The sequence below is a fragment of the Triturus cristatus genome, chromosome 8 (assembly GCF_964204655.1).
Source record: "Triturus cristatus chromosome 8, aTriCri1.1, whole genome shotgun sequence".
Taxonomy (NCBI): Eukaryota; Metazoa; Chordata; class Amphibia; order Caudata; family Salamandridae; genus Triturus; species Triturus cristatus.
Genome location: NC_140591.1, coordinates 1,056,946,943 through 1,056,972,818, shown reverse-complemented (window position 1 = coordinate 1,056,972,818; position 25,876 = coordinate 1,056,946,943). Strand labels below are relative to the sequence as shown.

The 25,876-nt window shown below is 42.5% G+C and overlaps 1 protein-coding gene across 1 annotated transcript in view; it reads left to right on the top strand.

Moving 5' to 3' along the window:
• Window positions 1-25,876, top strand: part of LOC146805376 (interleukin-18 receptor accessory protein-like) — a 253,044-nt gene that overhangs the window by 147,405 nt on the left and 79,763 nt on the right. The window contains exon 3 of the mRNA XM_085622596.1: window positions 17,116-17,386. Within this exon, the coding sequence (XP_085478722.1) occupies window positions 17,116-17,386 (271 nt within the window). The remainder of the gene's footprint in view (window positions 1-17,115; window positions 17,387-25,876) is intronic.

The following is a 25,876-nucleotide window of genomic DNA, read 5'->3' as shown; positions in this document are numbered from 1 at the left end:
CACTGTTCCAAAATCACGTACTCTCAAGATGCCTCACTGCCACAGTTCGTAGAAGTCCCAAGGAGCCCGTACCTCCGATGCTGTCAAGAGGTAGTGAAATACCCCTCTCAACTCCCTTGCTCGCCTCTTTAATGCCAGTAATTAGTAGTTTCATCATGGTATGAGGCGGGCGGGTCATGCCCCAGAAATTAATCCAAGACCAGCTGTCTCCGTGCTGAGGGGCCCCCGACCCTGACAGGGCGGCCTCGGCATAGCAGGAACGGAGTGTCCTGCATCTGACATTCACCACAAAAAAGAAATGCGAGGGCTCAAAGCTTCGAGGGAACAGAGCTCATTTATTGGACACAGGGCGGCAAATGAGATCATTGTCCAGACGCGTTTCAGCCTGTTGGCCTTAATCATTGGAGGTTGGGTGTCAGTAAAACCATGTGGTTTAAAATTTAAAGGTAGACTGCTTTCGTAGTCCCAAAATCCTTTGTTTCCCAACATGCACCTTGGTAGAAAATTCACGCAGGTCCAGAGCACAGTTTGACAAATGGATGTAAATTATTTTCTTTGCGTAGTGCTTGCTCACTGTGCACTGTTCCAAAATCACGTACTCTCAAGATGCCTCACTGCCACAGTTCGTAGAAGTCCCAAGGAGCCCGTACCTCCGATGCTGTCAAGAGGTAGTGAAATACCCCTCTCAACTCCCTTGCTCGCCTCTTTAATGCCAGTAATTAGTAGTTTCATCATGGTATGAGGCGGGCGGGTCATGCCCCAGAAATTAATCCAAGACCAGCTGTCTCCGTGCTGAGGGGCCCCCGACCCTGACAGGGCGGCCTCGGCATAGCAGGAACGGAGTGTCCTGCATCTGACATTCACCACAAAAAAGAAATGCGAGGGCTCAAAGCATCGAGGGAACAGAGCTCTTTTATTGGACACAGGGCGGCAAATGAGATCATTGTCCAGACGCGTTTCAGCCTGTTGGCCTTAATCATTGGAGGTTGGGTGTCAGTAAAACCATGTGGTTTAAAATTTAAAGGTAGACTGCTTTCGTAGTCCCAAAATCCTTTATTTCCCAACATGCACCTTGGGAGAAAATTCACGCAGGTCCAGAGCACAGTTTGACAAATGGATGTAAATTATTTTCTTTGCATAGTGCTTGCTCACTGTGCACTGTTCCAAAATCACGTACTCTCAAGATGCCTCACTGCCACAGTTCGTAGAAGTCCCAAGGAGCCCGTACCTCCGATGCTGTCAAGAGGTGGTGAAATACCCCTCTCAACTCCCTTGCTCGCCTCTTTAATGCCAGTAATTAGTAGTTTCATCATGGTATGAGGCGGGCGGGTCATGCCCCAGAAATTAATCCAAGACCAGCTGTCTCTGTGCTGAGGGGCCCCCGACCCTGACAGGGCGGCCTCGGCATAGCAGGAACGGAGTGTCCTGCATCTGACATTCACCACAAAAAAGAAATGCGAGGGCTCAAAGCATCGAGGGAACAGAGCTCTTTTATTGGACACAGGGCGGCAAATGAGGTCATTGTCCAGACACGTTTCAGACTGTTGGCCTTAATCATTGGAGGTTGGGTGTCAGTAAAACCATGTGGTTTAAAATTTAAAGGTAGACTGCTTTCGTAGTCCCAAAATCCTTTGTTTCCCAACATGCACCTTGGGAGAAAATTCACGCAGGTCCAGAGCACAGTTTGACAAATGGATGTAAATTATTTTCTTTGCGTAGTGCTTGCTCATATTGCACTGTTCCAAAATCACGTACTCTCAAGATGCCTCACTGCCACAGTTCGTAGAAGTCCCAAGGAGCCCGTACCTCCGATGCTGGGTAGGTGGACGCAGTCTTATATATATATATATTCACTGAAAAAACCATAGGTTTCACACACGTTATAGTTAGGAAATAGCATTTAAAAAACCTTGCTAATTCACTGAAAAAACCATAGGTTTCACACATGTTATAGTTAGCTGGACATTTTACTGATAAAAAACCAATGAAATTCCCCCGTTATAGTTACTGTAGGCAACTATAACTCACGCGACCGCAATCCTCTGCTGATGCTAATACTGTATTTAGACACTTATTTGCCCATATCTTCTTCCATTAAATTTTAGCTATACATATATTACAAATATTTTTTTTTCATAAAGACACATATGTCATCAGCAGAGGATTACGGTCGCGTGAGTTATAGTTGCCTACAGTAACTATAACGGGGGAATTTCATTGGTTTTTTATCAGTAAAATGTCCAGCTAACTATAACATGTGTGAAACCTATGGTTTTTTCAGTGAATTAGCAAGGTTTTTTAAATGCTATTTCCTGACTATAACGTGTGTGAAACCTATGGTTTTTTCAGTGAATTTGTACGGTTTTTTAAATGCTAAGTTACTTTACGCCATTTGTGGCGTGCGCGCCCACTTAACGCAGTTCGTTCCGTGCACGGTTTTTATCAACTTTAATAAGCCCTGTACATTTGGTGGCCTTCGGCCACCAAAAGCACAGGGGGTGAGGTCAATGTGGATAGTGTTTTTTTTATTTCGATTTTATAATTTCATGTTGCCAAAATTACGTTTTTTTTCTCTATTAATAAGCCCTGAACATTTGGTGGCCTGCGGCCACCAAAAGCACAGGGGGTGGGGTAAGTGTGGATAGTGTTTTTTTTATTTTTATTTTTTTACCGTAAGCGTACGGTAAGCTTACGGTAAGCGTACGGTAAGCGTACCCCGCGAAATTGCCGAAAAAAAAATAAAACCGTTTTTGCTCTTGGGGGATGTTTGGGGACTCCCTCAACATGACTATGTGGGAGGGAGTTGTCAAAACAGCCCCGTAACATGTTTTTGGCCATCATGTTTGATAAACAACACTCAGTGCGAGAGACAAAATGGCGGACGCCGCTTCCTGGTTTCGGCCGATTCGAATGTTTACTAAGATCTAAGAGCCAATCAGAATCGCGCTCGCGCACACCACTGTAAGCTTACGGTAAGCGTACGGTAAGCGTACCGTAAGCGTACCGTAAGCGGGCTCAGATATATATATTGATTTAAAGGCTATTTTCTCAGAATCTACTGAACAGATTTACACCAAACCTACAAAAGGCACTTCCTTGACCTAGGGACTACCTCTCTGCCAAATTTTCTAGTAATTCTGTTCAGCCGTTCGGGCTGTAGCTCGTTCTAAAGGTCCTATGGAAAAATGCATGGGAAAAACGCGTTTTGGGACCCCCCTTTTATCTCAGCCCCCGCTTGACGAATCCCCCCGAGACTTTCAGGGTAGGAGCGGAGCGTAGCGCCCCACCTATTTTGAGAAATTCGCGAGGATTCGTCGACCGGCGCCAAAGTTATTCAAAATAGATGTTGAGGTTTTCCTATGGAAACGTGGTCCTAACTATAACTACCTACTGGCGACCGCCAGTAGGTAATATATATAACATACTGGCAATCCGCAACATTCTATTTGGAATAACGTTGGCGCTGATTGACGAATCTTCGCAAAATTTTCTAAACTTTTTGCCATCTCCTGTCCGCTCCTATCCTGAAAATTTCACGGTGATTCGTCAAGCGGGGGCCGAGAAAAAAGGGGGGTCCCTAAACGTGTTTTCCCCATGCATTTTCCCATAGGACTTGTTGACGCAGCTACAGCCCGAACTGCTGAACGGAATGACACCAAATTTGGCAAAGAGGAAGTCCTGAGTTCGGACTCGTGCCTTTTGCTTAAATGGTGTAAATCCGTTCAGTAGTTCCTGAGAAAATTAGAGTTAGAAAGATAGATATATCTGGGCAGAGCCTAACCACACATCTCATCGTGAGATCTGATTGTCTGTCAGTAATTCATCCAAGAAGTGTTGGCAGCCATCTTGGGACCAATATTCATGATAGCACCTCATTAAAAAGCATTGCAGTTAATAGGATTTAAGACTTTAGTTACATTATAAACCATTTGTTGACGGTACCATACTCATTTTAGGAATTGTGGTGTGTTCTAAGGTGATTTTACCATGTGAAAAAGCCTTCTGCTGTGATATCATGAATCATGTTTGAGAGGAAACTATTTTCTCATGCTTTTCCCACAGAGGTTTGGAAGATGATCTATAAGCTAAACTGAGAGCATATTTTCTGTAAATTCACATTATCTTTCTCAGTCATGTGAGAATGAAGTCTGACATTCTCAGTAAAGCATGTACATCCAACAAGGGCAGAGACTTTCAGTTAAGTCCTTTGTGTTCTACTGCAGCTTCCCAGAGTGTTCTAAAGAACAACTAGAGCGCTAACAGTCCTACTTATGACAAGCGTATGGCACACCTGAAGCCATTTTGATTGGAATAAAGTGGTAACTCTTAAAAAATTTAATTTTAAAAGGAACAAAATGAAAGTATTTCCTACTGAGGAGACTGAAGAAAATTAGGAAATTAGGAAACTTCATAACAAAATAAATCTCCCAAGATGGCCACCAGAGACAAAAGAGCCCAAATGTAGCCCAAATATCACCCAGATGTAGCCCAAGTATAGCCCAATGACAGAATGTCCCAGAGTGTTTTAACGAACAACTAGAGCACTAACAGTCTTACTTATGACAAAAGTATGGCACACCTGAAACCATCTTGAGTGGAATAAAGTGGTAACACTTAAAACATTTAATTTACAAAGGAACAAAATGAGGGGGTTCATTTTGCCATAGAAAGTATGATTAGTGCTGCAGAAAGAAAAATTAGGGTACATTGTGACTTCTCAAATCCTCTTCTATTTCATTAAAAAATTCTGATATGCAGACTGAAACATGCACTTTGAATACCAGCAGCAGACTTCCCTGGTGAGCAGTAGCTTTACTACAGTGACCTAATGAGCAACTAGAGTGCTAACATTCAGAATTTATGGCAAATGTGTGACACATCTGAATGCCTTCTCGATGGAACCAAAGTAAAAAACAGAAAGTATTTCCTACTGAGGAGACTGCAGTAAATGAGGAAATTAGGAAACTTCATAACAAATAAATCTCCCAAGATGGCCACCAGAGACAAAAGGGCCCAAATGTAGCCCAAATATCACCCAGATGTAGCCCAAGTATAGCCCAATGACAGAATGTCCCAGAGTGTTCTTAAGAACAACTAGAGCGCTTACTGTCTTACTTATGACAAAAGTATGGCACACCTGAAGCCATCTTGATTGGAATAAACTGGTAACACTAAAAACATTTAATTTAATAAGGAACACAATGAGGGGGTTCATTTTGCCATATAAATTATGATTAGTGGTGAAGAAAGAAAAATTAGGGCACATTTTGAGTGACTTCTCAAATCTTCTTCTATTTCATTAAAAATTCTGATATGCAGACTGAAACATGCACTTTTAATACCAGCAGCAGACTTCCGTGGTGAGCAGTAGCTTTACTACAGTGATCTAATGAGCAACTAGAGTGCTAACATTCAGAATTTATGGCAAATGTGTGACATATCTGAATACCTTCTTGATGGAATCAAAGTAAAAAACTGAAAGCATTTCCTACTGAGGAGACTACAGTAAATGAGCAAATTAGGAAACTTCATAACAAATAAATCTCCCAAGATGGCCACCAGAGACAAAAGAGCCCAAATGCAGCACAGATATCACCCAGATGTAGCCCACATGTATCCCAATGACAGAAGAGTGCAAAACACTTATTTTTTGTGTATTTGCAGATTTATATAGTGCAGACTTGTCAGGTATTGGAGTGCTTTACATGAGCATTGGTTACATCACACAAGATCAAATTCATTTTGGTTGTAGACATGGGGAGATTAAGTGATTTGACCAGAATCACAGAATGTTGAGCTGAAGCAGAATCTCCAACCTGGTTCCCCAGTTGCAAAGTCTGCAGCTCTGGAAGTAACACCACATCCTCTCCCCTAGGTGCAACATTTAATCAAGTGGTCAACTGGATAAAAAAACATAAAGATTACAAATAATTTAAAAGATCTTTGTCGCTATTTGAAAACTCAGAAAATATGTCCTCATTTTAATTTTTTTAGAGCACTAACCATAATTTTGATGCAAATAAGACCCTCTCATATATGTAATTTCTAAAGGAAATGCTCTAGGTATTATAGTTTTGATTACATCAAGATGACGTCAGGCGTTCCACACTTTTGTAATAAATATAGAATGTTAGCAATCTAGTTGTTCATTGGGATACTGTTGAGAGGCAGAGGCCAGGGGCACGGACTCTGAAAAGTGAAGGTAGGTAGGAGAGTGCAGAGGCAATAATTTGACCACACTGGGCAGGCATGGAGGGCAGTGGCAGCACAACAGACTATGGAGGGCAGTGGAAAGGGGGGCAGGGGCAACAAACCAACAATACAGGACTGGCAAGAGAGGCTGTGGCAATATAATAGTCCATTGTGGGCAGAAGGAAGAGGCAGTGGTAGTACAACCATACATGCCAACAGACCCGTTTCAGCCAGGTTTTTAAGCTCAAATGGGCTTTATTTGATATGTCTCCTGTGTACAATCTCCTCTTTTTCAATGTAACTCAAAGGGGAAAATCAATACCCCAGTTTTTTTTCAAAATCTCCCTCTTACCAAGTACAAAATGTTCGCAAGTATGGTACATTGGATCATGGTAGGCAGGAGGAATTGGGACAGGGACATGGACTCGGATAACAGAGGACAGGAGGGATATGGAGAGGTGCACCAAACTGACCCTACAGGGCAGGCATCAGGGTTTGCAGCAGCACAATACACCACACAGGGCATGCGGGGCGGGAGTGCAGCACAACAATCCATAGAAAGCAATAGGGAGCGGACAGGACCATGCACATGGACAATAGAGAACAGAGGGGAAAGAGGCAATGGTAGCTAGCTGACCATAATGGACAGACAGGAGAGAACGCTGCAGCATAACAGACCATAAAGGGCAGGAGGGACGGATCAGGGGCATAATAATGAAACAGACAAGCCAGGAGGGAGGGAATAGGGGTCTGCACATGGAAACAGAGGGCTGGGGGCAAGGGGGCAGGGCAGGAGCAGAAAGATGACCATGGAGGTCAGGCAGGATGGGCACTCGAAACAAGACACACCATGGAGAGCAACAGTGAGACTATGATGGCATACACACAGACCATGGAGGGAAGGTGGGAGGGGGTCAGGGGCAGCTAACTGACCACACAGGGAAGGTGGGAGGGGCCATGGCAGTACAGAAGAACATGCATGGCAAGTGGGAGGGTTAGTGGCAGCACAATGGCTATGATGGGCAAGAAGGAGGGTCCAGGGGCATGCACAAAGGACGATGGAGGATAGAAGGAAGGGTCAGGACCTGTGCACAGACAAGAAAGTTCAGGGGAAGGGGCCTCACAACAGACCGCACGGGGCAGGCAGGAGGAGCAGTTGCAGCACAACAGACCAGGGAGGGCAGAAGGGTGTGGCAGTACAAAGGACCATGTAGGACAGGAGGAAGGGGATAGAGGCATGGCATGTGGACAGGCAGGGTGGAGGTGGCAGGGACAGGTTACAGTCATCTGACAATGCTAGGCAGGTGGGAGGGGAGTGGCAGCTCAACAGAACACTCAGAGTAGATAGGAGTGGCAGGTCCATGGAACATGGTGGGCAAAAAGGATGGAGCAGGGGCATGCACAAAGACATCAGAGGGCAGGGGGAAGGAGAATAGGGGCAGCAAGCTAAGCACAGAGACTAAGCAGGAGGTCAATGATGGGCCATAGAATTGGGCAATGGAGGGCAGGAGGAGTGGACTGGTACATCATGCTAAATGGAGGGCAGTGGCAGCACATCAGACCATGCATGGCAGGAGGGAGGAAGCTAGTCCATGGATTCAGACAACAGAGGGTAGGGAGGAGGTAGGAACTTTATTGTTTTTAAAATGTGTTTCTGTGCGAACTACTTAAAATATGAACAAGTATGCAGCATAATCTTACTTGTATTCAGGAAGAAGAGGACGTTTGTGACTGTGATTCCGGGCTCACTTGGCAGAAACACCCCCTGACCCTCCACCCCCATCGCAAAATGCAATGCCCGTGAAAAGGGTAGGTGAACGCAGTCTTATATAGAACATAGTCCTGAGAGCACGATTGAAAATGAAAACTAGATATCGGATATGGTATAAACTATGCACCAAAAAGTGTGATATAAGATGAACCGGGGCGTGAAATATAATATGCAATACATTGTGCGCAATGACAGATTCATTGGTGAGCGCGAGATAGCACAGGCACTAGCGCGTGCTCTACAATATGCGCCTTGGAGTGGAATATGCACAGGGCAGTGTTGTGTAACCTAACTAGTCTCTAAAGTTGTAATATAAAATATGTGCTGGGGAGTGTAATGTTGCATATGCACTGTGACAAAGATATGGATCCCAGACTGTAATATGTATGGCATAGCGCCGTGCGTGATAACATAGGCATCGAGGAAGGCACATTAGATGGGGCACTATAACCCGTGCAAAGGCAAGTGTGGCATGACATATTCACGGGGTGGTGTTACAGTGCACACGGGCTAGAGAGTGTCATAGCATACGCACTAGCTGGTGGAATACAACACAGAGGTGTGTGGCACTCGGCGGGCAATGGTAGGTGTAACACAGCATTGGGCTCAGCCAGGAGCACGCTGTGACTCTCAAGTGAGGTTTGTCTCCTTTCCAGAGAGTAAAATAGAAAGTATTACACATCTGGCGGTGGATGTGTGTTTTATTAACCATGAGGGGGGTTTCTTGCATAGTTTGGTCGAATTTTTGTCGAATCCCCTTTGAATGGCTTGGTGTGCGTGTGTATTGAATGTGCCCATCAAAAGCTACTTATGTTTGTATAAATAAACGACAAGGGTGTCTACTTGGAGAGTACCCACCGGTGGGGGCACCGGGATTAGGCACGGTAGGGCGTCAGACACGTCTGAGCTTCACTAGCGGTGTAAATACATTCCATGTGGATTCATTGAATGCATAGTCGCCTTTTAATGAATATCACGCAAATCGTCATGGTGATAGGTACATATGGTTTGTCCAGCATGTCCTAGGTGTTTTTATACATATATATTTTTAAAAATAATAAAAAACAAAGGCTGGCCCCGGGGGATGGGGTCCCCGGGGTCATAAGTGGCCTGAGGAGAGGGGCAACGCAGCCCCCCTCTTACAGAATTTTTAAAAAAAAGGCCATGACCCGGGGGTTGGGGTCCCCGGGGCCAATAAATTAGAAACAGAAGGGGGGCCACACAGCCCTACTTCTTAAAAAAATAAAAGACCGGCATCGCGCCGGAGGCCACGCCCCCTCCTTGCAGCACTCTGCAAACGCTCCACCTGGCCAGTTGTAAGTTGGGGAATTAATTCCCCTTCAATACTGAGGGTCCCTGAGGGCCAACTAGCCCAACTGGGATCTCCAGTATGCGCCAGGAAGCTGCGTTGCAGACAGGTGTTCTGAGGCCACGCCCCTTTTTACACCTCTATGCAACGCAGCTCTGTGGTGCTTACTGGAGGTACCTAGTGGGCTAGTTTGACTCTAGGGACCCTTAGTATTCAAGGGGACTTAATCTCTCAACTTAGAACGGCCACAGGGCTCGTTTACACAGTGGTGAAGGGAGGGGATGGGGCCTGAGGTGACGTGTGCAAACATGCCCTGTGACACGTTTTAAGTTGGGGAAATAATTACCTTTCAATCCTGAGGGACCCTGGGGGCCAACTAGCCCACCAGGTGCTTCCAGTAAGCACCACTGCTCTGCGTTGCAGAGAGGTGGTGCAGGCCGTGCCCCTTTTTACACCTCTTGCAATGGCACTTACTGGACGTACCTAGTGGGCTAATTTGCCCCTAGGGACCCTCAGGATTCAAGGGGACTTAATCTCCCAACTTACAAAATGGCCACAGGGCATGTTTACACAGTGGGGAAGGGAGGGGACGGGGTCTGAGGTGACGTGTGCAAACACGCCCTATGGCGCGTTTTAAGTTGGGGAAATAAATCCCCTTCAATCCTGAGGGCCCCTGGGGCTAACTAGCCCACCAGGTGCTTCCAGTAAGCGCCACTGAGCTGCGTTGCAGAGAGGTGGTCCAGGCCGTGCCACTTTTTACACCTCTCTGAAACGCAGCTCTGTGGCGCTTCCTGGAGGTACCTAGTGGGCTAGTTGGACCCTAGGGACCCTCAGGATTCAAATGAACTTAATCTTCCAACTGAAAACGGCCACAGGCCGTTTACACAGTGGTGAAAGGAGGGGACGGGGCCTGAGTTAACATGTGCAAACATGCCCTGTGGCGCTTTTTAAGTTGGGAAAATAATTCCCCTTCAAACCTGAGGGTCCCTGGGGGCCAACTAGCCCACCAGGTACTTCCAGTAAGCGCCACTGCACTGCGTTGCAGAGAGGTGGTCTAGGCCGTGCCCCTTTTTACACCTGTCTGCAACACAGCTCTGTGGCGCTTACTGGAGGTACCTATTGGTCTAGTTGGACCCTAGGGACCCTCAGGATTCAAGGGGACTTAATCTCCCAACTTAAAACGGCCACGGGCGTGTTTACACAGTGGGGAAGGGAGGAGACGGGGCCTGAGGTGACGTGTGCAAACACGCCCTGTGGCGCGTTTTAAGAGGTAGTTTTAATCCCCGGCCCTATTATATACTAGGGGCTTACAGAGGAGGTCATGCTAATCACAGGGGGACCCCAATGCATAGTGTTCCCTAGTGTATGTAGGTGTTTTCACTGTATTCTGAGTGTCTTTTAACATAGCACTGGCTCTAGGACTGGTTAGTCAGACTCAGTTACCACCAGTATCCGTCTGAAAAAGTTGAGGGTACAGGATAATTTTGCAACAAGGTTTCTTTCTGCTCTTCTGTTTGTTCTTTCTGCATGTTATCCTTCTTCCTGCACTTTTCTTCGTCTTTGAGGACTTCTGTTGCTTCTTTCTGCATTTCTTTTTTTTCTTTCTGTGCGTTTTTTCTTCTTTCTTCACATGTCCTATCTCTGTAGGCATAGTTAGAAATTAGCATTTAAAAAACCTTTGAAGTTCACTGAAAAAAACATAGGTTTCAGGCACGTTATAGTTTGGAATTAGCATTTAAAAAACCTTAGAAATTCACTGAAAAAAACATAGGTTTCAGGGGCGTTATAGTTAGCTGGACTTTTCACTCGTACAAAACCATTGAAATTCCCCCGTTATAGTTAGTTCAGCTAACTATAACTCGCACGCCCGCAATGCACTGCTGATGACGTCACATATTACATCACTCATGACATGGTCAGTGACATCACTCAGTGAATATATATATATATATATATATGCTTTGTCTTGATACAAAGATGAAGGAAATAAAGGCCCTTATCAGAAGATGTTTCTTCATCACATATTACATTGTAACAAAGCAGGTGTATTAATATAGATGGCAATGCTGTTTCGATAAAAGACAATTTATCTCCCTTTTAAAGATTCCATAAGGGATGAGTTCTGATTGCTTGAGTTTGGGATTTCAAGAAAGATCTGCTCAGAGCTCAGAAGGGAGGCAAATCCACCTAAGGATTTCAAAGTAGATACTGTGGTATTTCAGAAAGAAAAAGTTTATGGACAATGTAGGACATATCATATCAACTCATGGCTCCAGTGTACAGCCACTTGATGGTGACCCAGACTGGATTGATGCGATCAAGACTTCTGGTATTGGATACAAAATCTTGATGCTGCACGAAGTTGAGCCTTCAGAGAGCCAGGCAGAGTTTGGGGATACCTGTTAGCAGTACCCAACTGTTATCTATCTGAGATGGGCTGCCGACTTGTAATTATCATCTGGAATGAATTGTCCCATCCGTGTAAGTGGTTGTACTTTGCAAGGAACAACTTCAGCATTGGAATTTGTGTAAGCATGGAAGTTTAGTGTGTGTCCAGAACAAATACCTGGTATTTAGTGCACTAAAAAAAGGGAGACTCACAAGAAATTAATGTCTCTCTGACACTCCATTGTGTGCCAACCTATCTCTGTTGATATGTTCTATATCTGATTGTCATTAGTCCTACTCTCTAGAGGCCCAGCAAACAACAAACTTAAGATAAAAGAGTCATAATCACAAATTAAGACCAACCTCCTAATGACTTGAACCACCGTTTAAATCACCTTCCCTCAACAAATGTAATGATAACTGAGCTCTGCCTTCAGAATTCCATCGTCCTCGATATGCTTTCATCCCCGACTGCACCATCTGCTCAACTTGGGATCGCTCCCTTCATAAATTTCATAAAGATGAAAATTACAACGCTCCTCTACGAAATTCATAAATCAAAAGCTTATGAAAACCCAGAAACTTACAAACTAGCTTTGCATCAGGTCTCATCCACACTAAACACAGCTAAGACTAACTACTTACAAAATCTGATTATCTTCATAGGCTCCACTCACAATGTCTTCCTTACGCAATAAATATTACTCTCTCCACCTTCCCACTTCTTCAATGACACCGCTCTCTCTGCCTTCAACTTTGCAGTACAGTGCTCCTTTAAGATCCCTAAAAATAAAACACACCCTGTGATTCCTCCAGTCAGCTTTAGCCCCATAATTATTCTTTCAACTTTTCATTTTCGCGAATGCAACAATGTATCTGTTATCGGTACAACATCACCATTGGAACTTATAGCTTCCATTAAGGGTGATAATCTCTGCTGTGCCCTATCAGACAATGTTCTGTCATAAATCATCAAACCACTTGCCATTTTAACACAAGACATGACATAAGAGGGCAAGACATCTGCCTGTTTTCACTTTTCAATTATTGTTTTATCTCTGCTGCCTAACTTGTGTTAGCTTTGGAACTTAACATCAATAATTACAACTATCTATCATTGTACTCCTCTCACTCAAGAAACCCACAGATTACCCATCGAGTCTAGTGAAGTACAGTAAAGTCTCATGCTCCTTTTATTTCCAGTAGTTTAGAATATCTTGTCTTTAACTGCTTCATCTCATTTCTCATTTCCCAAAAATTAATTAACCATTACAAACCAGGTTTTTAAATTCTACAGTGAGACTGTGTCACATTTCCAACATTATCACATGTTCACCATAATAAGCAGTCTTCTTCCCCAATCCTCATTGAGCTCCCTGCCACATTTCATCCCATTGACTATACAACCCTTTTTTTGAAACTCTACTTTAGGCACCATAAACCAACCACTCAACTGTATTTCTTCTTAACGGTTTGAACTTTCTCTGTCTAATGGATCTCCTTTCTATCAACTCGTATACTTTGGCAGTTGCAGTTTCTCAGTTCACGTTTCTGGGTTTCAAGGAAACTGGCTCCTGTTTTACCTAGGTTTGTGTACTCTAATTTATGTGATGTTATGTTCACTTTGTCAGACAATTTGGCTTATTCGTGTTTCTCACGTCTTTCTCTCACTCATTCAGTGTTCTTTAGTATTTTTAGGATCAGTCTGGTGCACAATGTTTGCAATATTTTCTCATTAGAGGTAATCAACACATGTTACCAAACTTGTTGTACTTTGCATATTTTCATGTATGAACTTGGAGGTGATTACCAATTCATAAACGTGTATCTGTAATCTCATGCATGTACTTTTTTGCTTCTGCCGCCCTGAGGAAGTCTTAGTCAAAGACGAAACACATGTGGGCTGGGCTGGCTGTGCTTGGACCTAACCAGACTTTTTAACTCTATCTGGACGTAATTGTGTTCTTTTAAGGCCCCGTTTGGTTTGCACTGTATATTGTTCAATTTATGTTTATCTTTCCTATGTGACATATATTGAATAGTAAAAGACTGTCACTGGATTGTGCAATTTGTTTCTACTTGTCATGTCTAATAAACTTTTGTGGTTAACAGACTATCCTGACTACATATAGTTGTGACCATACTAGCTTGAACTGCGTTGTGCTCCAGACGTATGCTGGTGGCACGCTTCTGGGTACTTTGCTTGTTTCTTTCCCCAATATATCCCTGGGATTATGTTGTTTGGTTAACACTTGTCATCTTTATGCTGACGATATGCAAATATTTGTATCCTTCTAAACTTTTAACCCTTATTTCCAGACTCAAAGAATAGATATATTCGACCCTTATCACATTTACAAAACCTTTTACATTCATATTTCCCCTAACTCACTTATATCATTTAGTTTACATGATGCATACATCTTATCTCCAAAATTAATTATAGTAAGGACTTCTTGAACCACTTTGTTAATGTCTTGGTAATGAGATCTTCCAGCATTGGGTGAGCTGTTAATTTGCCACAGAAACTGCTGTCAAAAAATATACTTTTAGCTCAGAGGTTATTCCTATCGTATTAATGGTGACATCATATCTCACAGGGAGATCAGCTGCTGCAGCAATTTTAAGGGCACCCAGGTCACAAAATAGTCTTTTCGCAGGGCAATTAGAAAACTCATGTACCCCCCACAGCCCTCGGGACCTGACACTTGGGGCATATATGCCATAATTGCACCTACAGTCAGTTAACATGTCATGGCTGATTCCAAACTCACAAATGTGATGCCTACTATGGGAGGTTATCTTCAACTGAGACTACAAATGTCTGACAATAAGTAGTTATTGTCAGTAATGGTGATTTAATAATGGTGAACAAACTTAGTTTAATTCAAATGTGGGTTACAAAGTAAAATTTAAAAAAAGCTTGTATATTAATCAAATGTGCCCACTGAACTCTCTTAAGACAGAAGTAGCCCCTGCTTTCCTGCCTGAAGTATGTTCACTGTTAAGTTGCCCTTCACTTTAATGAAAAGCAACAATTAACTTCATCTCTTTGTCTAACCACTCACTCACTCCAATGCACATATATATATATATATATATATATTATCTACTGGCGGTCGCCAGTAGATAGTTATAGTTAGGACCGTGTTTCCATGGGAAATCCGCAACATTCTATTTGGAATAACTTTGGCGCCGGTCGACGAATCCTCGCGAAATTTTCAAAACTAATGGGGCGCTACGCTCCGCTCCTACCCTGAAAGTCTCGGGGGGATTCGTCAAGCGGGGGCTGAGAAAAAAGGGGGGTCCCAAAACGCGTTTTCCCCATGCATTTTTCCATAGGACCTTTAGACACAGCTACAGCCCGAACGGCTGAACAGAATTACTTGAAATTTGGCAGAGAGGTAGTCCTCAGGTCAAGGATGTGCCTTTTGTAGGTCTGGTGTAAATCTGTTCAGTAGGTCCTGAGAAAATAGCATTTAAATCAATATATATATCTGTAAGCGCGCTCCGTGCGCTTACCGTAAGCTTACCGTACGAGTACGGTGCCGTGCGCGAGCTCAATTCTGATTGGTGGTTACATGACTGTAAACATTCGAATCGGTCGAAATCAGGAAGTGTCGGCCGCCATTTTCTGTCTCTCGCACTGAGAAACAAAGGTGGGGAACGTGAAACGGGGGCAACGAAGAGAGTTGCAGACCCCCTAGTGTTTGTCAGGGGGTCCAAGAAGGACCCAAAAGTACGAAAAATAAATTTAATAATTTTAAAAAAAAATTGCGGGGTACGCGTATGGTAAGCTTACCGTACGCGCACGGCAAAAAAAATTAAAATAAAAAAATAACGAAGTAACAATCACATTTATTAAATAAATTAAAGGACCCACAAGGGAGAAAAAAACAAATGTTACTGCGTAAAAAAAGGTGAGGCGCGCACGGCATGGACTGCGCAACGTGGGAGCTCGGTGCGCGAAGCGCACCGAGCGCCCACAGTGCGCGCACGGTGCACGATGCGCACCATGCGCGCAGGGTGTGCGCATAGTGAAAAACCAGAAAAAATAAATAAAAAATAAATACATAACTTAGCATTTAAAAAACCGTACAAATTCACTGAAAAAACCATAGGTTTCACACACGTTATAGTTAGGAATTATCATTTACAAAACCTTGCAAATTCACTTAAAAAACCATAGGTTTCACACATGTTATAGTTAGCTGTACATTTCACTCGTAAAAAACCAATGAAATTCCACGTTATAGTTAGATCAGGTAACTATAACTTGCGCGACCGCAATCCACAATGTGTAATTTCAGATGTCATCATTGATGTCATGAGTGATGTCACTGACCATGTCATGAGTGATATACTAGGTGACGTCATCAGCAGTTTATTGTGGGCGCGCAAGTTATAGTTACCTGATCTAACTATTACGTGGAATTTCATTGGTTTTTTACGAGTGAAATGTACAGCTAACTATAACATGTGTGAAACCTATGGTTTTTTAAGTGAATATATATATATAAACACACACACACACACATACTGAAAACAACACACAGATATATGATAAAGTACCCTCACTGCCCCATCATAACAATATTCCAAGTCACAGAGTAGTTCAGTAACCACATAGACAGAAGAGGCTGGAGGTGACTTGCTATATCCTGATAAAGTTTGCCAGGTGGTACTTATTCCTTATAATACATGCTCACACCATAACCCTTCCCACAAACCACATTTGCTTCGTGTTATTTTATATGAAAGAGATAGGAGGTTTGTAAACATGGAAAAAATAGAATTTCTAGTGCAAAATTAAACACACTTAAAAGCAGTTAGATATTTATTGCAACAATGTATTAGAATATAGAAGGTAATATAAGTCTGCTTTTTAATGACGTTGTTGCTCCGAATATGTAAAATAATGCAGTGAGGTTCTATCTTGCCTATAGTTACCTAAAACATGGAAAAATATACATGTTGTCTTAAGTATCTCCTTTCTGCTTATCACTGTTTATCTCCAAATTCAGAACAGAAGAAGGAAACCCCACGTTTTGGTTTCATTTTTAAAGTGAAATTGTGCTCTGTGTTCCGCCTTTCCCCCGTGGCTTGTAGCAGTGGCAGCAGAACTCATTTGTATTAAGTTATTACAGGTGAGCCGCTACATCATTTCTTTATCACAGATGACTATTGATGTCACAAGTCTTCTGTATTGAGGAAATAAGAGATGAGCTTTTATAAAGTGATTGCAGGCTGCCATGCACTAAAAAGTCAGCTGGGCTGTGAAGGGTTTACTCACAAGTAATTTCACACCAATAGGCTGTGTAAGATTATGCAGGAATAAATCAGTGATCCTGCCAATGTTTCCTTTCATACAGCAGATGCCAGCCATCACCCAATGTAATACTGCATTAATTATGCGTCCTAATGAGGTGAGCTAACCAACTCTCTAATCTTTCAGGTTGTTCAGAGAGTGAGCCTGCTTGGAGATACCATGCTTTCAACGAGGAGATTTTTTTCTTCCAGTGTGCCCTGCCATCTTCAAACCCCAAAAATATTTTCAACACATCATCATCCTATAATAAAGACGTGGAATGGTTCAGAGTGCAGGAAGACAAGAGTGTGGTAAGGATAGACTTTACCAGAGATACTAACATCACATCACAAGGAAATTCTCTGTGGTTTTCACCAATAGGAATTAAGGATTCTGGAACATACATCTGCACTGTAAGGTAGGTATTTTTATTCACAAAATTAAGTTAAATATTTAAAGAATTTGGACTTCCATCATATGTCCTCTGTGTTTAACATTCACGTTTTTGGAAGCAAGGTAGAAGTCTCAGCTCAGCACCTGCACAGCTCTATTATCATGTCACCACACTTTCTTCAATTAGCTTATCATTAGTTGAGTAAGATTAAAGCACTCTCTTTGCCCCATATTCATCTGCATCCCGCATTAAGTGTAACAACCAGATAGGCCAATGGGAGCACCATGCATGCCTGGGCATTTGCTACTGAGCTTTTTTCTGTTGGCATCTAACTGAGCTCTGAGACAATTGAGCTGAATGAGATCAGTTAGCCCACTTCCTACTCAGAGTTGTGCATTCAATCAACTCCAAGTTTAAATCCAGACTGGACTGATTTATATTTTCTCCTGTCTGAGCTCTTAAATGTGAGCACCATTGAGAAGGGTTCAAATGAATACCTTGAATACCTTAACTATACAGTGTAGGAAAATGGCACCACTTTGGCTGAAATGTATCCAAAAACATAAATTAAAGCATCTCAAGTTCTTTTATGCACACTTATACAAGATGACAAGCATGAACTTATCAGACTATAAGTACTTGCATTTCATGAGTGGAGCTGCACCTAGCTGGATCACAACAACATTGTTCTTGGAGAAACCCCATTGATTGTTCTGGATATATTAACTATTGATTGTTCGGGATATCATAATTAGCAATATAATTCTGTTAGGAAATGTGCACCCCTAATTAGCACCTATTCTGCATCTGGGTAAACACTACAAATTCATTGGGATATAATGAATTGCATTTTTGGTGAGAACTCTGACTAATTGAGTGGGCATCCAATCTGTTCTTGTGTGAATTCTATAGATGTACTTGTATATATTCATTTGTATTTACATTTTGTTTGGAGGTGTGCCAATGCGGTGGCACCAATACCACCCCTAGGTTGATCTTATAGATTGGTTGTGATATAATCACCTTTATATTTGCTGGGATCCTCACCTCCTTGGACATTACTCAAACATATCCGGGCTGAATCCCATATGTTTTCTGGGTAATTAATATTTTCATTTACATGCCATTAGGAATTGTACCCCTTTGAGAAGCACATACGTTGCTCCGTTCCAAACATGTAGATCGATTAAGCATATTCATATCCATTATTTGAAGTACTGATTCTCCCTTATTCATTAAAACAACACATCTGGCTCTATCTTTGTTTTCCTCATCTAAATATATAGTTGTATGGGTGAACCAAAGACTGACCAACACATCCATTGATCCCCTCCAGAACCGTAACCTGTAGGCATTGGAATCCTAATCACACAGAGGTGCAAAAGAGGCCAAGCTTAGTCCAATCAATAATTGAGTCTTTCTCCATGTGTCCTCTTACAAAGGGACTTTTAATCTCAATAAATGATCTTTCAAAATCTAATTTGCAGCATTTCTTGAATGTGGGTTTTAAATAAAATCATTCAAAGTTCATTATGATTTCATCACACATAGGTAATGCATGCATTCTGGACATACCATCAATCCTTCAGGAGTGTAATCCCGTTTTATAAACCTTTTGGTAACAATCAGTAGGCTGAGGGGAAAGAACAGGATATGTATATTGTGTAATATATGTGTATTTATTAGCTCCATTCTAATATTTGTGAGTGATCCTGTGTTAAACGTGATGTGGGTATAACTCAAACAACTGAAAAAGAAGAACTAAAGATAATTCTTTAGGCAAAAATGAAAATAGGTTAGTATGACATAACTGTGAAAGTTCCTAAAATTAATGATCCACTCTCTTCCCACAGCATACCTCTTTTAATAATTAATTTCAAGTCAGCACAGCATTGTGTGTCTCCAGTGCCATATTGTATTTTGTACTCCTTGATGGCTTCTACTTAATAAGTCCTTTCTCTATTACTGTGTCCTGTTTAACTGTGACGCCCTGAGTGCAGCATGCATATATTCTTGTATAGGAGGCTGATGGCCCTGAGATGCACCTTAACCCACATGCATTGAACTGTTATGATGACCATATAGCCTGCTGTCTATCCCTCGCCCCTTCCTTTGACCTATTCAGTTCAGGAACTCAGCAGACCTCATAATCTTAGCATTTCCTACTTTAACGTTTTCTCATCTTCTCATCCCTCAAAACCTTCCCTACTTCACTCACCTACTAACATGCACACCCCATACTTTTTGACCCTCTAATACCCTTATTCTTCTACCCAATGTTGCAACTCACCATCCTTTGTAGCTGTAACTTCCCCAATCAGCCTTCAACTGACCAAACCTGTCTGCCATACAACCAGTCATCTCCTATTTTGATTCTTTCTCCATCCATCAATCATCTTTCAAGAACACTTACGCCTGGTCAGAATCCATCCAAGTTCCACATGTCACCTTGATGCCCCCATCTCTCACCACTGCTATCCTCATAACTCTATTTCCCAAATCTTGTATACTTTGTTGCTCTCTCCCCCACACTGCTTTCTATTGAGCTTCACATATGTCCCAACCCACCAAATTCACCACTCTCAACTGGTACTAGCTCTGTTTCTTCTCCTATCAGGAATGTCTTAGTTAACATAATGGACATTGTAATGTTTTACCTATCACCTGACTTAAACTCCTTATGCCTTACTTGTCTGTGAATCTCATTTTATTTATAACCATCGATTTGGCTTTCACCTTTCCTTATCTCCCCCTCCTCAGTGCCAACCCCTCTACCTTGTCACAAGCATTCCTCCTCTCCTCTCCTTCTTTCCTCCCCACGCACTGTGCATAGGTCAGATTTGTTTTTTATTATGCTTTGCATATGTATTTTGAGTTCTCTCCAGAACACTTGAATTCAATACTATACCAAGCCAGAATGGCCATACCCCCATCTGACTCAATACCATTTACATCTACTGACTAACCAAGACCTTACCTTATCATGCCCAATCCTTCAGCCTCTCTCAGTTACACCCATGAAAATCTTGTTGAAGTTCTGAATTTCCTCCTCGCCCATCCTGATGACCCTCTGATGTTCTGTCCCTAAAAGTGGCAAATCTGTATTACCCTTACTTGACTTTCATTTCTTATTGTCTTATCCCTATATCCAACGTACTACTCCTGTCCTACCTCTCCAAATGTACTTGGCATGCAAAGATGCACCCACTGTTTATGGAGCAATCCCATATGTCTCAAACATTGACCTGCAGAATCAACCAAGTATAGGTTCTGGAAGGTTAGGTAGCATTCAGTCTATTCTGTCATTTTTTACCTTCCTAGGCACCTAAGCATCTGATTCTGGATTGCTTATTGCAAAGTGCCACTTTTTACATCAGTTCTCACTCTAATTTGTACCAGTCTACTTAGCCATCTCTTCACATGAGCTTTCCTTGACTCCTTTGGCTTTTTTATCATCATTCACTGATAAGTGATGGGGATTTTAATATCAGGTTCATTTTGTCAAATTGCAACAATGCAAGATCCATTCCTTCCAGAGTAGAATATCTTGAACTCCAGCAATGTATCTTCATATATACACACACTATTAGATATTTTTTAAGTGTCATTTTCTCTAAGCTGAACATTTTAGACACTCATGAGCCCCAACTGCCCATCTGCGCTGATCATTACTCCAAGCAATATTCTATCAAAATGGCTTCTGTGGGAGCAAAACCGCACCCCAAAATTTGGACACCCCATAATTTACCTCATTTTTTTTCTCTCACGCTTTACTAGATCAGAGACTGTGGAAACCTCAATTTCATGACACAATGTGTCTACGTATTAAAGCACATCCCCAACAATCAATTAGTAGACTATAGCAGGTTAATAAGCAATGGGGCCTACTCAGTAATTGAGTTTTAGATCAATTAAATGTTAAAGGGTTTTATTACAGCGATTCAAATAAGCAGTACAGAGTCTAAGCCATGAGTGCCCTCAAACGCAAAGTTACACTGAGTACATAAAAATCAAGAAATATTGTAAGTCTCAATTTTCAGTAAAATCAGAAAGAATTTGGGCACCATCACTAGTAGAACAGGGACGTTTTGGCTCATCCCAAAATCAAGAGGTTCTTATGCACAATTCTTCCATAGGAAAATAGTAAAATGACAAAATCATGGTATGTGCAAAAGAATCAGTTATTTAGCAAATCAGAACACAAGAATAATATTCATAGTTAACCTTACCACATAAGCACCATCCCAATACTAAAAACGTTTTCAACACCCTCTATGCTAATCTCATCCGGCAATGTTCGTACCAATATGAACCATTTAGACAATTAAAAAACTTTCAGCAAATTAATAGACTAGTGGTCAAAGTGTAAGGTAGCGCAAGGACCTTGACAAATATTCCAATTCATAGGGAACAAGGAAAGTTCATTGAAAGCTGTCAGACCCCCTTTCAGAGGGCCATCGGGCATAAAGAGGATACTGCGCCCTACCTTGGTGATTCAGGCCTTTTACTACTGATGAAAGAGGAAACAATGAGGAGAAATAAATATATTTCTCATTGCTGTGCCTCCTCTGAGAAGGCAGAGCATTTTGGCGCATTCTCAGGTTTACCAGTGTTGGTAAATCTGGTAATGCACCAAAATCCATGGATGGATGCATGGGAACATCTATGGTCCACCAATGGAATGCATCCCTGGGGTAGAGTAACCCAAAACAGCGATTTGCCCTGTGTTACGTTACTCCAGATTTATCAAGTCATACAGGGCCATGCAAGGTGTCCTTGCGTTGCTTGATAAATCTTACTTTAGTGTTATGTCGTTGTTAGAAATGGAGATCTCTAGTTGGCAGAGGTAGGTACCTTTGTCCAAATAGGGACCCTTGCTTCTAGTCAGGGTAAGGGGGATACACACTTTAGATAACCCCGGCTCACCCCCTGGGTAGCTTGGCACGAGCAGACAGACTTATCACAAAGGCAAAGTGTAAAGTATTTGTACTCAAAACACACAATAATACAGTGATAACACCACACCAGTTTAAAAAATAAAGCATCTTTATCTAAACTCAGCAACACCAATATGACAAAAATCCAACATACAGGTAATAAGAATATGAGTTTAGAAAGGATTCAAACAACTTGGTCCAGAGAAATCTATGGATGAGTGATTTCTCACAAAGTACTTGTAGATGCGTCAAAATTCACAATGCCAAACAGCCACATAGATGGGAAGCATTGAAAACAAAGAGATATGTCAGTTCTTGAGACATTGGGGAGGCGATGCAGCAGTTCTGCTGCACGCAGGAGAAGTGATCCGTCGAATCGGGTCTGTAGGGGGAAGTGATGTGTCGATTCCGAGACGATTCTGGTCCACCGGCGATGCATCGGGAAACATTGCTGCACAAGCGCAATGTGTGGGAATCCGGGATGCGTTGGTGATCAATGCGGCAGCATTGAGCAGCGCTTTGTCGGTTTCTTCAGATGCAATCCCTCAATGTGTTGGTTCGTGTAGCGGCGACAGACACTGCGTCGGCTTCCGCAGCAGTGCGGCGATGCATGGAGATTCTTCTTGCACAGCTGTGCTGCGTCAGGAATACAGCTGCAAGAAGAGTGATGCATCTATTTTCTTAGTTCTTCATGTTTCTTCTAGGTCCCAGCAGCAAGCACAACCTCAAGCAGCCCAGAACTGGATCAGGCATCTCCTGGCAGAACTCTCAGCAGCAGAGTTCGGGGGAGCTGGGGTGAAGATTTTGTGTCCCTGAGACTTCAGAACAGGAGGCCAGAACACAGGCCTTTTGAGATCTTCAAGCAGGTTCAAGCGAAGTTCCAGTCTCTGTCCTCTCCTTGGCAGAAAATGCAACTGCAGGCCAACCCACACAGCACACAGCAGAGAGGCAGTACTCCTCCTCACAGCTCTTCAGCTCTTCTTCTTGGCAAAGGTTTCTCTTGAGGTCAGAAGTAATCTAAATCCCTGGGCTCTAATACTTGTGCCCCAAAATGTCTTTGTTCTCTCTGCACAAGGGTCTCTGAGCCCAGTCCAAACCAGTTCCATCCTCACTGGTACAGTATGCCCACAGAAGGTGGAGACAGCATTGGCAAGGGAGACAGGCCCTATTCAGGTACAAGAAAATCTCCTCCCACTACTCTAAATTCAGCCGAGCCCTTTTCAGCTCAGCTTTGAGTCATCCAGGAAGGGGCAGGCACACCTCAGCCCACCCCCGTGGCTATCTACAGTGAATGCACATCCTCAGCCCCTGCCACTCCAAAACCAGACAGTCAATACACAAACAGGCAGAGGCACACAGAATGGTTATACAAGAAAATACCTTCTTTCTAAAAGTAAAGAGCACAAAGTGTTCTAGCCGTCACCTTTCAAATGCTGCTACATTAACAGACTATGAACCAACAATTCAAATGATTGGCTTGAGGCATTTATTTGCTGCTCATTTCTATGTGCTTTACTCCACATTTGAATCATGGGTCAGAGAAGTTAGACACATTTCAGTCTAGAACAAATTACACTTATTTATGCCACAGATCAAACAAAAACATACAAACTTCGTGGTGAAGTAGTGGGATGTAAAAAACAATACATCACGAAGTGCTACAAAACAACAAATTATACAAACATTCTGCACCAGTCTTAATTCACGAACAAAGCAGCTTCTGGATATCCTTTAACATCCACATTATATAACTGAGTTAAGTAGCTGCTATCACACGGAACAAAACAATCAAACCTAGTAGTGAGACATTTCAAAAAGCATTCCCACTGGGTGGAAAAATGTAATCAAATACAATAGTCCTGTGTTGTGTAATGCCTATGCGTTTTGATTCCACGGGTGGCTTATGGGATTCTCTTCAGGGCTGGTTTATCTGATCGATTTGAGTAAGCAATTTGCGTGTTGCAGGCAAAAAGATGCAAGTTAAAATGTAAGTATCATGACTTGAGCCAATCAGGTGATATTTCTACCAATGCAGTAGTTATGCTTGTTGGCGGTAAATGGAAGCTTAGTTGAGCTTTCATGGGGTGATTTTTGACATGCCGGCGATGTCGGATATATTGTTTGAGGCCGTTCGCAGCTTGTTTTGTCAGCGGTGGCTCAGATTGCTTTAAAGTTCACAAAAAATGGACCACATTGCGTCTCTTTGTATTCAGCTAATCGAGTCTTCTAGTAGGAGAACCAACTGTAACAACAATTTATACAGGGAGCACTTGCACTTTGACACTGATCAGCAGGGGCAAAATTGCCCAAAGCATCTAAGCCAGCCAAAACGAAATCCAGCACAGCATCAAAAATACTAGGGTGGAGGAAAAAAGTCTGGGGAAACCACGCCAAAGATGCCAAATCGCCCTTGCACCCCTCTTGATTGGTGCAAGGGTGACGCAACACATTGATAAATACGCCCCATAATCTTAAACTAAGTCTCCACTTGAATATTCCATTCAGAATCGGACTGGGTAATTGATCTTCCAATCCCAGACCTCAAATTCAAAAACGCATTTATTGTTCATATGAAAACCTTCAGAACCAGCTGCATTTAGCAAAGTGCTGAAGCCTTGGCTTTTTCATCCCACCTGAAGAACACCATGGAACCATCAAAGTTCCTTTTTTCATAACAGTTCATCCACTCACTGTCCCTCGAAAACATTAAACTCCTGAGATCTCTGAGGAACATCTACAACAAACAAATTAGAAGCTCCAAGGCAAATTTCTTCAGAAGGGAGTTAGACAAAGCTAGAAATCGCCCCAATAGCTGTTCAAACTGGTCAACTTACATTCCATTAAGCAATCCAACTCTCCCTCCTCAGGTTCAAAGCCACAACAAAATTGCGCCTCCTTCTTCATGGAAAAGACAAGCAAAATCTAAAACATCCTGCGGTAAGCCTCAGAGCACCTTCCTCTCACACCTCATGGTAGCAACCCCACACCCTTGATTGCTGAGACACAGGGTATCCCAGTTCACTCCTCCAAACAGTGCTATGTGAAGCATATTCAAAACGTTTCATGAAAGTGCCATCCTCAAAACCTTACATCACTAAAACTTGTATGCCACTTCAACAACCCTCTCACAACTAAGATCTTTAGGGAGATCAAAATGTACTCACTCACTCTATAGACTAAAATAGTCAAGGCTGTTACCTCAACGAGTGATACCTCAGTGCCTTAAAGTGGGGCAGATAACCCCCTTTTAAAAAAAAAATGACAGCTGACGTCTTAAACCTAAACAACTACCGCCCAATCTCCACGATTCCGACAATAGCAAAGCTCCTTGAGAAATTTGTTCATGTTCAACTGTGCAACCACATTGACCAATGCAGTCTTTTAGATCAATTCCAATCTGGTTCTGCCATGGCCACAGCATTGAATTGGTGCTCACACACATTTTTGATGATGTTCTAAAAATATTGGACCAAAATGAATCCTGCCTTCTTGACCTCTCGTCTGCCTTTGCGAGTATCAAACATGACAGTCTCCTAGAACTACTTAAATGTATGATGAGGTAATAGGGGACTATTCT